Raw genomic sequence first — 14,829 nt, 5'->3', positions numbered from 1 at the left:
TTCAGTGTTAGAGAGGCTGATTGGAAGTAATTAATTAGCACTTATTGCATCATTAAAAGGGTAGTTACACTTGAAATCACAAGACATAACTTTCTGTGGCGAGTTTAGTTCGTATTTACCGTGCAAATACAGCAACTTCATGTCATTCAATGCATTTCAATGGTGAGGGAGACAGCAAGATGCCATTTTCACGAAGCTAACAGCGGAACAGCGCAACTCGGACAGCAGCTTTTGGATATTGGCATTTAACTGTGCATCGGCCCCTCGCCTGAAGTTGCTGTGCCATTTGCATAACGGTGAGCACCTTTAGCCTCACTGTTATGTTGGCAGCAAATTCTGTCCAATCATAATCACATTTTGTAACCTTTTGTAACACCAACTTTTTGTAATACTTTTATATGGAGTCACTGAGCTCAGTAATGATCTGAGCACTTTGGTTCACGTTGTTGAGGAGATTCTTAAGGTGGTAGCAAGCACCATTTGGAGAATGTGAGCAGCATGACATGACATGATGAGGAACATCAAAGTACGTTGGTACTTGTAGTAATACATATCTTAAAAACATGAAAACAGAATGTACAAACTTCTTCTGGTTTTCCTCACTTGTGGAATAAACTTGATAATTATAAGAAAAGGCCTGAATGGGTCCATTGAAGCCCATGCCTCTAGCATATTGACTCTTCCACCATGGCATCTAATTGCATGTTGAGTAGTCCAATGCTTTTGCTTCTATTACTTTGTTTTGGAGGATTATTGCAAACATTCATCATTGTTTGATCAAAGTTTTACTGATATTTGTTCCATTATTCTCCATTTGTATTCTTTTTACACAGGAAAATGATTACTCCAAATCAATTGCAAAGTATCAATGCAATTGAGGAAATTATTTGATGTTTTTAAACCAGAGCAATTAATTTTGCTATTTATATTGATGGTATCTCAATGCAGAAATTACAGCCGCCTGTCTGCTGTTTAGAATGCTAAATAACAAATTATCTTTTAAAATTAATTTCTTTCACCCAATTACATGATATAGAGATTTTCTGACAGCATTTGTAGTTGAAAATAGTGTCATGTGATATGGGACAAAAGGTATGTAGGCTTATGGTATCATTAGTACATTTTTAAGAGATTTTCAATGTATATTCTCTTCCTGTTCTAAATGACTTGCACCAAGAGATGCCAACAGAGCTCTAGGAACAGTCAATACTTGCCCTCTGTTAGAAATGGTGTGCGTTACTGTGCTGTGTGGCTAAGGGGAGAGAAGAGCGGGCTGGCTATTGGTCCTTTACTTTGCCATGAATTAAATATACAGTATTCCATTGAAGTGTAATATTAATTTAAATGTTGGACTGTAAAAATGTGTACATTTAATATTTTTCCATTTGATTTTAGTTATGGGAACTTTTCTACAAACTGAGATTTGTCTACACTTACATTGCTCCTTGGCAAATCACATGGGGATCGGCGTTTCATGCTTTTGCTCAGCCTTTTGCTGTGCCCCGTATCCTGTACTTGTGTTTTATGACTGGTTAATATTGTTTGTACCTCCATTTGCTGTACAATATACTACAATAGCAGCGCAGGATTTCACAGGCGTCTACTTGTCAGTTTTGTGGCTTGTGGCTATGTACTTTGGCCAGCCTAATGCTCAAATGAGCAGTAAACCTCCTATTGTAATAAAACTCAAATGAGAACAGCAATCCAAGCTGAATAAACCACACAGAGCACATTTAGATATGCTTTAAAAACTTAAAAGGCAATTTACTTTTATCGTACATTGTTGTTAGACAGCACTGTTTGTTATAAGGGATTTATAACAAACCCCTTTGAAAACGTGTTTTGTGATCTAGGTTGTGATATATTAGCCTTGTAAAGAGTCTGCTGTATTCTGGTTTTGCGCACTTAACTTAATTCCGACATTTGTGCAATTTACATGGGAATGCTTTGGGCTGACGTACCTGGGTGGAAAAACTCCATCAACGCTACTTTGTAAAACCAGGCAATTAGAATGCATTTATATCGATGGAAAGCTAAACTGCAGAAGCAAATGATTTTATTAAGTGCCTATGCTGTATTTGAGCCAGCTTTGACTTAGTTAGCAGCAACTTATGCTGAAAGGAGGTTCCCCCTGCAGAGAGGTGTCAGTGTCGCTCCATACAGCTCCAACGTCTCTTTCAGGTCGGCACTAAAAGTCCATGCACCAATATGACTTTAAACAAATAATGCTACTGACATAAGAGCTGACTCCGTACTCTTGACAGTACTTCCCTTAAGGGTGGAGCCAGTTTGTTGCTTGTCGGAATTGTTGATTACACGTAGAACGCCCGGAGTTCTAAAAACCGCAATTGTCTGAAAAACGCACATTGTGCAGATTGCAAGAGTCGTTGTCCGGAATCTGTAAATATTTCCCGAAAACCCGACTTTTAAGCTGTACCTACTTTTCTCCAAGCAAGAATCCAAAAAAATACGCAGTGCGGCCCGGCTGTCGGATGTAATGCTCCAGAATCCGGAAATTCACGAAAGGGTTTCCGGATTCGGGATGTCAGATTGTCTCCCAAATCTGGAAATACCCGAAAATTGCCCATGAGATTTCAGGATTCGGCCGTTGGATTTTCGGCTCCAAAATCTGGAAATACACGAAAGTCGGCCCAAGGGTTTCTGGATTCGGGACGTTGGATTTCTTCTCCGAAATCCAGAAATACTCTAGACTCGGCTCAGGGGTTTCCGGATTCGCGACATCTGATTTCTCCTCCGAAATCTGGGAAAGCTCAAACTGGAATGGCCTCAGTCCCAAGGTTTCCAGTTTCGGGGCATTCTACCTGACCTACTGTGTATGTCACTTTGGATGATTGAATCACAAAGCACAAGTATACTAAAGACAATTGTAACAGATTACAGATACACATGTTAACATGACAGGAAGACAAGTCTGAAGCAGTGCAGATACTGGGTAAATAGGCAATGCTTTATAATTTGGTCTCGAGATAGATTTTGATGCAGAAAGCCCATTGTATGCCATCATTCTAGGGGTTTCACTGCAGTGAGTGGTGGTGTGGTTATTATATGCTTTTTTTATTCCTTAATCATTGGCTTACTTCAGATTCAGCCATGTTATTCGTCCAGGCGATGGTATCAGCTTTATTCTCAACTCCTTTAAACCCATTTCTTGGAAGTGCAATATTCATTACTTCATATGTACGCCCAGTCAAGTTCTGGGAAAGAGACTACAAGTAAGTGCTTTATTGAGAATATGATGCAATAATATACTCAGCACATGTGGATAAAAGAGATGTGTTATTTAAAAATAAAAGCAATTTTCCCTTTGATATATAATAAAATTGTTATTTTTCTTTCCTTATCAATCCTTGGATGTATTGGAATTTTCTTTATTGGCAGTAGGTGATGCTAACAGGACACTGACATCTAATTTAAGAACTTGGCATTTATCAACCATAGAGCTGTAATTTTGCCATGATAAACATTTTGAGAATATCATGGTTAGACGTCATGGAACTTAAAATAAAATTAATGAAATCCATGTCTTTTGTGGTAACCAAGCATTCTTTAGTTTGCTTCTCTCTTTCAGTTTCTTCTCTGCCCCTGCTGTGTTACCTCTGTTCCCTTGCCACCGACTCCACCCTGACCACTGTCTGAGGCTAAACCAGACTGTTTGCAATCTTGGTGTTCTGTTTGACCCTCTGAGCTTCCAACCGTATATCCTCTCCAAAACCGCCTATATCTTTAATATTGCCCATCTCCACCCCTGCCTCAGCTCATCTGCTGCTGAAATCCTCATCCATGCCTTTATTACCTCTAGACTCGACGATTCCAATGCTCTCCTGGCCGATCTGTCACCCTCCATATTCTAACTCTCATCAAGTCTCGCTCATCCATCACCCCTGTGCTTACTGACCTACATTGGCTCCCGATCCGGAAATGCCTCCATTTTAAAATTCTCATCTTTGTGGTCAAATCCCTCCATGACCTTGCCCCTCCCTAACTCCTCCAGCCCTACACCCTCTGAGATCTTTGCACTCCTCCAATTCAGGCCTTTTGCGCATCCCTGATTTACTTAACTGGCAGCCATGCCTTCACCTGCCTAGAAGCTAAGCTCTAGATTTCCCTTCCTAAACCTCTCTGCCTTTCTACCTCTCTCTTCCTTTAAGTTGCTCCTTATATCTACCTCTTTGACCAAGCTTTTGGGCACCTGTCTTAATATCTCTATGTGGCTCGGTGTCAAATTTTGCATGATAACGCTCCTCTGAAGTGCTTTAGGACATTTTACTACATAAAGGTGTTGTATAAATGCGTTGTTATTTGTCTCCCGAAGTACTTTACAATTAATAATACTGGGTACTCTGGAATGGCCACAGCACTATCCCCGTTTACATGTAATGCTGCCACCACTCTTCAAAAACAACAGCATGAAAGCTGATTGGAGGTGGTTGGTAGCTCATGGGATCTACAGAAAGTTGGGTCTCTAACATTATTAGACCTCTGGAGGTTGACTTGCAGCAGAGCGCTGTAGATGGCAGGAACTCCTTCACATTTAAACAAAGTTATTTAACATTTTATGAGGTGTGTCTTTCCCAGCAAATCAACCTGAACCCATTTCTTGCATGCAGTGTCTGTATTAAGCACTTTCAGGACAACTATAGCACAGCTCGATGCAAAATAAAACTCCTATTCTTTCTTGACATTTTGCCTCTGCCGTAACCTCAGAAGAACACCCTGTACTTTGCCAACATATTATTTTCCCTATTGCCCACAATAACCATCCTGTGATCTCTGATTGAGATTGCCAATTGGTGACAAATTAAGGACAGTTGTGTTCTGTCAGCCCATACTCACCAGGCACCACATTGAGGCTTCCCAAACTTATTTCACATCGCCCGCATACAGGAGAGACTTTCAATCCATCACTTTAAACTGGATTTGAAACCTGCTTTCCGAGATGAGGCAAGGATCTACCCCCTTCACTTCTCTGCTTCCAGAATCCTGCCAGTAACTGTATTAACGGCCCTTAGGGGTTGCATGGATAGAGCCTGTGTGACTCTCTCTCCAATGGTTTATATCTTCTCTCCTTCCCTCTCAGGAAGGCTCTAGCCTTTCCTCAGGCTGAGATTATGATAATGTGACTGGGAGGTTGTGGACCTGACCCAACACCCTTATCACTCTGTCGCTGCTTTAATGTATGTCATTGCTGACTGCTGCAATTTTATTTTGTGTGCTGCAGGTTTCTGTGTTAAAACTTCAATTTATTTTGTAGCACAAAGCGGGTGGATCATTCGAATACCAGGTTGGCATCTCAGCTCGACAGAAATCCAGGTAAGATGCAAATTTAGAAAAACCATTACTATGTTAATGTAATTCAAGCAAAATCTTTACTATGCAATCAATAGTAGAGGCACCTCGCATTTGAATGGACCTAACTGTTATAGCATCATTTGCTATGTATCATGTATGCCCTGAGATGCAGTAATTTGTTTACTCATATTTCACCACCATGAAGTAATGATGATTCCCCAGCTCCATCCAATTCACCGTAAGAGATCAATCTTTCACTCTGCCCCTCATTTTTTGGGAACTCTGGCCCAAAAACACTTTCCGCTCCTATCTCCCTGTTTCTTCTAAATTCTCTTAAAACTTATCCCTTTGATCGTGCCTTTGGTTTATGTTTTCTGAAATCCAACATAGAAACATGAGCAGGCCATTCAGCCCCTCGAACCTGCTCTGTCATTCAATTAGATAATGGTTCATGTACCTTTGCGTGTATTCCTTGATACCCTTACCGTCACAAATCTACTGGTCTCAGTCTTAAAAGCTTCAATTTTCCCAGTATCCACAACTTTTTGGGGGAGAAACTTAAAGATTTTTATTCTTTGTGTGGAAAAAGTGCTTCCTGATTTCCCTTCTAAATGGCCGAGCTCTAATTTTAAGATTATGTTCCCTCGTTCTTGATTTCCTATTAGAGGAAGTTGTTTCTTTGTATCTACCCTATCAAATCCTTTTAACCTTTAAACACCTCAATCCGATCATCCCTGAATCTTCTATACTCAAGGGAATACAAGCCAAGTTTATGCAACATGTCCTCATAATTTAACCCTTTAAGTCCCAGTATAATTCTGACAGGGCCGGATTTTCGGGTTTGGATGTTTTTCGGCGAAAACGGTAGCGATACGTGAAAATGATCGTTTTTGCTGCATTATCGATTTTAGGTCTTTGGGTCTGCGCTGGGGTGCATTGGAAAGGGAGGCATTCCACGATTATTCGCAGCGCAAAACGCAAGTTTCGGCAACTTTAGTGCAGGGTCGTTTGCGCTGCAAGAGAGGCCTTGGGGTGGGGAGGGGGGGGAAGAAAATCAAAAAAACATTCCAAAAACATTACCAAGACCCTTAATTAACTAACCGCTGCAATAAAATTAAAAAATAAAAACTTTAACTTACCTTTTTTGCAGGTTTTTCGTACTTACCGCAGCTGGCAGTGCTGCACCGACCTGTCGGTGTTTTGGGCGTGGTGTCCGGGTCGGGAGACTGCCGAAACTCGGGTTGTTACACGTCCGGCGTAGCTCTCCCCGGCGGTATATCCCATCACCGCCGCAAACAAGGAGCCGAGGATTTCGCCCGGGCTTTGCGACTGGGTTTTCGCCGCGGTGGTCAAAACGCAGCAAAAACTCGGTCGCAAACCCCTTGAAAATCCAGTCCTATAAGTTATTTCTCTCATCCTGTTTTACCCCACCACTGATTCCGTACTTGACTGACTTTTCCCTTTGTCGAGATGTTTATTTAAGATGGAATGAGAGAGTGCCATTTTTACAAGGTAGGATCGTGAAGTATTCAGAATAGATCCTCAACTCAGTTCAGCTCAATTACTTGTGTCAATCATCCTTTCTGTTTAATGTTGCCAAGTATGCTGCTTATTTAGAACTAATACCTCATTGAAGGCTGCAATGGAGCAATGTCAAACATGCACTTTAATGTTGCCAATTTTCCATATAACATTGGTGGAACCTGCCTGAGTACACATGTACAGAGCTCCCAGATGAGCTGTGAGCAATACATCTATGCAATGACTGTCCACACCGCTCCAAAAATTGTACTGGTGCCACACCCGTGCCAGCAGTGCAACAACAGTACAAGATAGCATAAGCAAAATAAGTTCCTGGAGATTGGGATTGCAGAAGATTAATAATTAATATTATCTGGTGTATGAGTAAAGAAGGATTTTTCTACAGACAATCTGGTGGCTTTCATGCCTACTCGTAGTGAACCGCCTTCCGTTTTCACGTAATATTATTTTCTATCATTTACTTTTTAATGTTGCATAAACTGAAAATCTTGTTGTTTGTGCTTGTTGCATTATTCGCCTTTGTCAGTATGTGTGCATTATGCCAGCAATAGAAACCTGGAGAAATACGACACTTTGGCAAGTTTTGACATTTTCAGTTTGTGCCAGTTCCATAAACAGTATTTCAGGGCTTCTAATGAAGTATTTGGACCGACTATAGTTACCCTGTGATTGTACAGAGCATGTTTCACAATGTTTGACTGGAGCGAAAGACCTTTTATTACTCAGTTTGGGATGTGCTAAAAGACTGATGATATATTTCATTTAGGTTTTGAATGAGGTGGATCATCTTCATTATCAGGAATGGAAAAACTCTGGCCTCACTTTGTGCATGACATCATTGCATTGCCATCCTGTTGTGTTGTGTGTTTATCAAACCAGTGGAAAAATCTCAATTCATATACAATAAATGACCTACAATAAAACGTTTAAACATAAACGTATGGTTAGCAGTAAATTATAATATCTCCATGAAGAGGTAGTGCAGTCGATCAGCACATTTTTATTCCACCTCTGGGACCTGAGTTCCAATTCAACCCAGGCTGATGCGATGAAAGTCCTTTCTCTCTGAAGGCTGTTAAGGTCTTAAGTGTAATGAACTTGAACAATTCCAGTGCGGTTTCTAGTGAGTATTGCTGTCGGAGAAGTATTGGTAGCTAACCTCGGGCTATAAAGATTACTGATGCAGGAAATGAGAAAATTAGATTAAAGAGTGCTCATGAGCTTGGGGTTATGACACATTCTAGGGGTAGAATTAGGGAGTTTTACTCTAACTTATACTGTACCTGACCATACATGCACATGTCATGTACGTAATGTTGAAATGAGTTGCCTGGGTGGAGAGTGTTACACACCTCTGCCTATTCTGGTCTCACCCGCTTATCTCTTCTGTTCAAATCCCTCCAGTCCAGTCTCCATCTTTTTCACAGCACCTAAACAGCCTGAACCAAAGTCATGAACAACATCCTCCGTAACTTTGACCATGATACTTTATCTGTCTGCAGCTGCTTTGCAGCTTTCAACATGTCAAATACACCATCCTCCCATGGCATCTCCTCCATTATCCAACTCTCTGGCACTACCCTTGCATAGTACTTCTCTTGGCTATCTAAACATCACCAGATTGTCTTCACCAATGGCTTCTCTTTCCAATCCTGCATTGTCACCTTCAGCATCCTCAAAGAATTATCATTGGCCCCCTCCTATTCCTCATCTAGATGCTGCTCGTCGGTGACCTCATCTACCAATATGGAGTCAGTTTTCACATGTATGCAGATGATACCGAGTTGTACCTATCCACCACGTGTCTTGTCCCCTTTGACTGCCTCCGTACTGTTGGACTTGTTTGACATCCCGTCTTGGACAAGTCATCGTCTTCAGTCTCAGCCAGAAACTCCACTCCTTTGCCATTCTCACGGGCCAAACCAGGCTGTCGGTAGCCTTGGCATCTTGTTTAGCACTGAGATGAACTTCAGAACTCATTAAATGCTCCATCACAAAGACAACTTGCTTCTATTTCCACAGCATTGCTCACTACTGAAAACCTTATACACCTCCAGACTCCATTAATCCAGTGTTGCCCTTGCTGACCTCCCATCCTCCACCCTCCATAAACTCCAACTTGCCCAAAACTCTGAATATAGCTTGTCTTGTACTAAGTCCTCTGGCCCATCAGCCTAGTCCTCGTTGACCTACAGTGAATCACTGTCCCTCAACATCATAATAGCAGACAGATTTCAGGGAGTTAGGAAAGAAATTTAAAAAGCAGGACCTCAAAAGTAATCTCTGGATTACTCCCGGTGCCACGAGCTAATGAGTTTGGAAATAGGATAATAGAGCAGATGAATGCATAGCTGGAGAGATGGTGCAGGAGGGAGGGCTTTAGATTCCTGGGTCATTAGGACCATTTGTGGGTGAGGTGGGACCTGTACAGGTCAGATGGGTTGCACCTCAACAGAGCCGGGACCAATGTCCTCACTGTGGGCGGGCGGTTGGGGGGGGGGGGGGAGTTGTTGAGTTGTTAGTGCTAATGGGGAGGATTTAAGTTAATTTGGCAGGGGGTGCACACCAGGATGTAGCATTAGAAAAGAGAAACAAGGTGCACATAGGATAGTTGAACCTTGGTGCACTCAATATAGACTGGGGTAGTAATAGTGTGAAGGGCAGAGATGGGGAAGAATTTCTGACGTGTTCAGGAGAACTTTCTTGATCAATGAGGCAGGCCCAATGAAGAAGGAGGCATTGCTGGATTTCGTTCTGGGGAATGAGGTAGGTCAAGTGGAGCAAGTGTCAGTAGAGGAACATTCAGGGAACAGTGATCATAGTATCATAAGATTTAGATTAGCTATGGAAATGGACAAGGAGCAATCTAGAGTAAAAATCCTTAATTGGAGGAAGGCCAATTTCAGTGTATTGACAATGGATCTGGCCCGGGTAAATTGGAATCAAAGATTGGCAGGCAAAACTGTGATTTAACAATGGGCTGCCTTTAAAGAGGAAATGGTTCAGGTATAGTTGAGGTACATTCCCACAGGGCAGAAAGGTAGAGCAGCCAAAGTCAGAGCTCCCTGGATGACAAAAGAGATAGAAGAGAGTAAGATGTAACAGAAAATGACAGATGTCAGTTTGAGAATACAAGTGAGAACCAGGCTGAATATAGAAAGTTCAGATGGGAAAATAGACTGACAGCCAACATAAAAGGGAATCCAAAAGTCTTCTATGGGCTTTTAAATAGTAAATGGGCCGATTAGGGACCAAAAAGGAGACCTACGCATGGAGGCAGAGGGCTTAATTAGGTACTAAATGAGTACTTTGCATCTGTTTTTACCAAGGAGGAAGATACTACCAAAGTCATAATGAAAGAGGAGGTAGTTGAGATACTGGATGGGATAAAAATTGATAAAGAGGAGGTACTAGAAAGGCTAGCTATACTTCAAGTAGCTAAGACACCAGGACCGGGTGGAATGCATCCTAGGATGCTAAGGGAAGTAAAGATGAAAATTGCGGAGGTACTGACCATAACCTTCCAATCCTCCTTAGAAACGGGGGTTGTGCCAGAGGACTGGAGAGTTGCAAATGTTACACCCTTGTTCAAAATAGGGTGTAAGGATAAACCCAGCAGCTACAGACCAGTCAATTTAACCTCTGTATTGGAAAACTTCAAGAAACAATAATCCAGGACAAAATTATCAGTCACGTGGACATGTGGATTAATTAAGGAAAGCCAGCACAGATTTGTCAAAGGCAAATCACGTTTAAGTAACTTGATTGAGTTTTTTGATGAGGTAACAGAGAAGGTTAATGATGGCAATGCAGTTGATGTGGTATACGTGGTCTTCCAAAAAGCTTTTGATAAAGTGTCACATAATAGGCTTGCCAGCAAAGTTGAAGTCCATGGAATAAAAGGGACAGTGGCAGCATGCATACAAAATTGGTTAAGTGACAGGAAACAGTAGTGGTGAGCGGTTGTTTATTGGAATGGAGGAAGGTACACAGTGGTGTTCCCCAGGGATCGGTACGAGGACCACTGCTTTTCTGTATATATATTAATGACTTGGATGTGGGTGTACAGGGCACTATTTCAAAATTTGCAGATTACACAAAACCTGGAAGTATAGTGAACAGTGAGGAGGATAGTGATAAACTTCAAGAGGTCATAGACAGACTGGTGGAATGGGTGGACACGTAGCAGATGAAATTTAACACTGAAAAGTGCAAAGTGATACATTTTGTTAGGAAGAATGAGGAGAGGCAATATAAACTAAAGAGTACAATTCTAAAGGGGGTGCATGAACAGAGAGAGCTGGGGGTATATGTGCACAAGTTGTTGAAGATGGCAGGGCAGGTTGAGAAAACGGTTAAAAAAGCATACGGGATCCTGAGCTTCATAGAAACGTAGAAAATAGGTGCAGGAGTAGGCCATTCGGCCCTTCGAGCCTGCACCACCATTCAATAAGATCATGGCTGATCATTCCCTCAGTACTCCTTTCCTGCTTTCTCTCCATACCCTTGATCCCTTTAGACGTAAAGGCCGTATCTAACTCCCTCATAAATAGAGGCATAGAATACAAAAGCAAGGAAGTTATGATGAGCCTTTATAAAACACTGGTTCGGCCTCAACTGGAGTATTGCATCCAATTCTGGGCACCGCACATTCAGAAGGATGTAAAGACCTTGGAGAGGGAGCAGATGCAGTTTCCTCGTGGGGTCATGGCCGCGATCGCTCAGCCTGGCACTCTGCTTGAATGTCGGGCTGATCGCGCGACAAACCCTCTCCCCAGTGGTCCTGGTAGTTGCCTTTTCCTTTTGCAGAGTCGGCAGCTTGGGCACTTCCCTTTAATTGAGGGAAGAGTCCCTCGGATGCAGCAATGCTACGTGGCCAAGTGTGTATCGCTGTTGAGGCATACGCCCCGTTACCGCCCCAGGAAGGAAGTGGAGCGCTAGGTTTTACGCCTCTCGGATGTTACCACCCCCAAACGGGCCGGTAATAAATTTCACCCCCTATATATAGTTTTCACTATCTCCTCTGGCCTTCCCCTCTCTGACCCCAAACGATCAGTCCTCAACAAAGGCCTGAGCTTCATCCCCTTACGCCCCCACCTCAATGAATTTCGAGCTCGGCACGATGCTGAGGTCTTTTTCCACCGCCTTCACCTCCATGCCCACTTCTTTGAGCAGGAGTCTTCCCCCTGCACAGCTGACCCTTTCTCCCGTTTTCAGAATTCTCACCCTACCTGGACCCCTCCCTCTGGCCTCTTACCCTCTCTAGACCTCTTCAAAGAGCTGGAGCGACAGGCCCTGGGACATCGTGGCCCCCCCGACCTGTGAGAGAACAGCTTCGCAGGTCGGGCTATAAAAGAGCTGGAGCAGTATACCACTTCAATCTCCAGCGCGAGCTGCTCCAAGTGTGCGACGATTTTGAGATGGGCGACTGGGTGACGTCATCAAAACCCTGGTCGCCGTTTTGGAGCGTGGGCAGGAATATCGGGAGGACCCAGGTACAGAGGAGTGGGAAGGTCGAGGCGGATGAGCGGCGAGTGTTCGTGGCAAGATGCGGTGAATGTTTATGGCAGAGGAGTGGCGAGAGATCGTGGCGGAGATGCGACAAATGAGGGTACAGGGCCCAGAAGAGCCGAGGGCCCAGGGGCAGCATGGGCCAGCCCACACTGCGATATGTGTGCGCGCTAGGTCCATGCAGCAGAGCAGGTCAACAGTTGTCTTGCCACTGGACCAAGACCTAGCTCTGTCAAGGCCGTGTGGTGGCTGATGTGCAACGGTCACCACATGTTAAAAAAAATTCACGCACAGGCATCTTCCACCCCCTCAATTGCAGTTGAGGACTATAACATCGGGTCCTTCATTGAAACTCATGGAAGCAAGTCATCCTCGTTCAAGGGACTGCTTATGATGATGAGAGCCGACGGGACATTCTGCTCCCCTCACTCCAACCTACCTCCCTCTGAACTTGCAGCACTCCATTCACTCAGATCCAACCCCAACCTTATCATCAAACCCGCTGTTGTTTGGCGAACCGACCTCTACCTTGCAGAGGCTGATCGCCAACTCTCTAACACCTCCTCCTACCTCCTTCTGGACTATGACCCCACTACTGAACATCGTCATAATTTCCCAGACCTCATCTCCTCTGGAGATCTTCCCTCCACAGCCACCAACCTCATAGTTCCCCAATCCCGCACAGCCCATTTCTACCTCCTTCCCAAGATCCACAAACAAGACTTCCCCAGTAGACCCATCATTTCAACCTGATCTTGCCCCACAGACCTTTTTTTTTAAAGCAGTCATGACGAAGGGTCATCGACCTGCAATATTAACTCTGCTTTCTCTCCACAGATGCTGCCTGACCTGCTGAGATTTCCATCATTTTCTGTTTTTATTCCAGATTCCAGCATCGGCAGTATTTTGCTTCTGATCGCTCCCTATATGTTTTTCGAGTGAATCTACTGTGTGTTTTCATGGCACATGGGTTGAAAGCACACTTTGCCATATAATTAATACATTAACCCATTCATATGAAATATTTCTTTCTGCTGTTTTAACAAAGACACTTTCAAACAGGTTAGTGCCTTCATTAAAATAGTGGACAGAGGAACATTATACTGATGCTTTCGCATACATTACTAATGTCATAGGACATGATTTCAACCCAACCGCTGAATGATTAAAAATAGACTGCAAGCATAAAATAACAAACTTATTTTGTTTTACAAATTATTGCTGCAGTATTTAAATTGGACCCTATAGCTTCAAATTATAATTTGTATTTCTGTGAGCATCTCCCGCTCCTCGCTGTACTCTGAATGACTAACAGAACTCTCGATTTCCTTCACCTTTTGTACAATCCTAGTGTCGGGCCTTTAACTGGGGGAATACTGTAGCCTCCTGGTAATAAAAAATTGATCAAAATTATACACACAAACAGAAAAGATTTGATTTGAAGCATTACTGATTTGAAGCACTTCAATAAACCCACGCACTGTCTGTTACTTGATCCCTTTAATGCTTTTTTCACATTTTCCAGGCTCGGATGACAACAATCTGAATTCCATCTTTTATGAGCATTTGACGAGATCTCTGCAGCACAGCCTCTGTGGGGACCTGATGTTGGGACGCTGGGGCAATTTCAATACCGGGGATTGTTTCATTCTCGCCTCCGACTACCTCAATGCACTGGTTCACCTTATAGAAATAGGAAATGGCCTGGTCACCTACCAACTGCGGGGCCTGGAGTTCAGAGGTGAGAGTCATCGCATTCCAATTATCTGACTTAATGGAAGGTCAAAAATGTTTTAAAATTGTTCACTTTAAGGTTTTCTGTCTCTAAATTGGCACACCCAAGTCAGTTCTTTTCAGTTATGCTTACTCAAAAGAGGATTAGAAAACAGAATTATCTGCCAGGTTATTAAAGTAGAGTACATGTTTTCTTTCTTTGAATTGTGTTCACTTTATGAAAGGAATTCATTGTGTATTGGTTTAAAGTGGTTGTTCCTTTTTGTTTGTCTAATTTTTTCTGACTCTTTTCATTAAACGATAAGGAGATAAGGGGTTATGGGGAGCGGGCGGGGAAGTGGAGCTGAGTCCATGATCAGATCAGCCACGATCTTATTGAATGGCGGAGCAGGCTTGAGGGGCCGTTTGGCCTACTCCTGTTCCTATTTCTTATGTTGTTCTTAAGTTGGTGTTTATGAAGGGGGTATAGTTCTGCAGATATGAGCGCCCCCCCCCCCCCCCCGCCCCGATACCAATGGCCATTATTCATGTGTGAGGCTACATCATGAGTACCAGCAGAGAGTACTTAGTAATGGGGTCCCGGGGTCCCGACCTGCAAGACCATCAGCAGGCCGGGGCCATTAGAGGGAGCAGCGTGCGGCGGCATACCACTGCATGGAACAGTGCGTGCTGCTGCAGGAGGACAACGGCTGACTGCAGTGCGGGCAGGTACAGCAGGAGTGGCGAGGTCTG

At 43.3% G+C, this 14,829-nt stretch overlaps 1 protein-coding gene across 4 annotated transcripts in view; it reads left to right on the top strand.

The window, feature by feature from the left end:
- The window catches only part of pcnx1 (pecanex 1), a 320,670-nt gene that overhangs the window by 258,281 nt on the left and 47,560 nt on the right, over positions 1 to 14,829 (top strand). For all 4 annotated transcript variants that reach the window (XM_070878882.1, XM_070878880.1, XM_070878879.1 and 1 more), the window contains 4 exons: positions 1,396 to 1,504; positions 3,104 to 3,233; positions 5,273 to 5,331; positions 13,889 to 14,104. In XM_070878882.1, the coding sequence (XP_070734983.1) occupies positions 1,396 to 1,504; positions 3,104 to 3,233; positions 5,273 to 5,331; positions 13,889 to 14,104 (514 nt within the window). The remainder of the gene's footprint in view (positions 1 to 1,395; positions 1,505 to 3,103; positions 3,234 to 5,272; positions 5,332 to 13,888; positions 14,105 to 14,829) is intronic.

Source organism: Pristiophorus japonicus, chromosome 4 (genome assembly GCF_044704955.1).
Source record: "Pristiophorus japonicus isolate sPriJap1 chromosome 4, sPriJap1.hap1, whole genome shotgun sequence".
Classification (NCBI taxonomy): Eukaryota; Metazoa; Chordata; class Chondrichthyes; family Pristiophoridae; genus Pristiophorus; species Pristiophorus japonicus.
The sequence above is the reverse complement of the archived record's forward strand: the minus strand, read 5'-3'. Positions and strand labels throughout refer to the sequence as shown.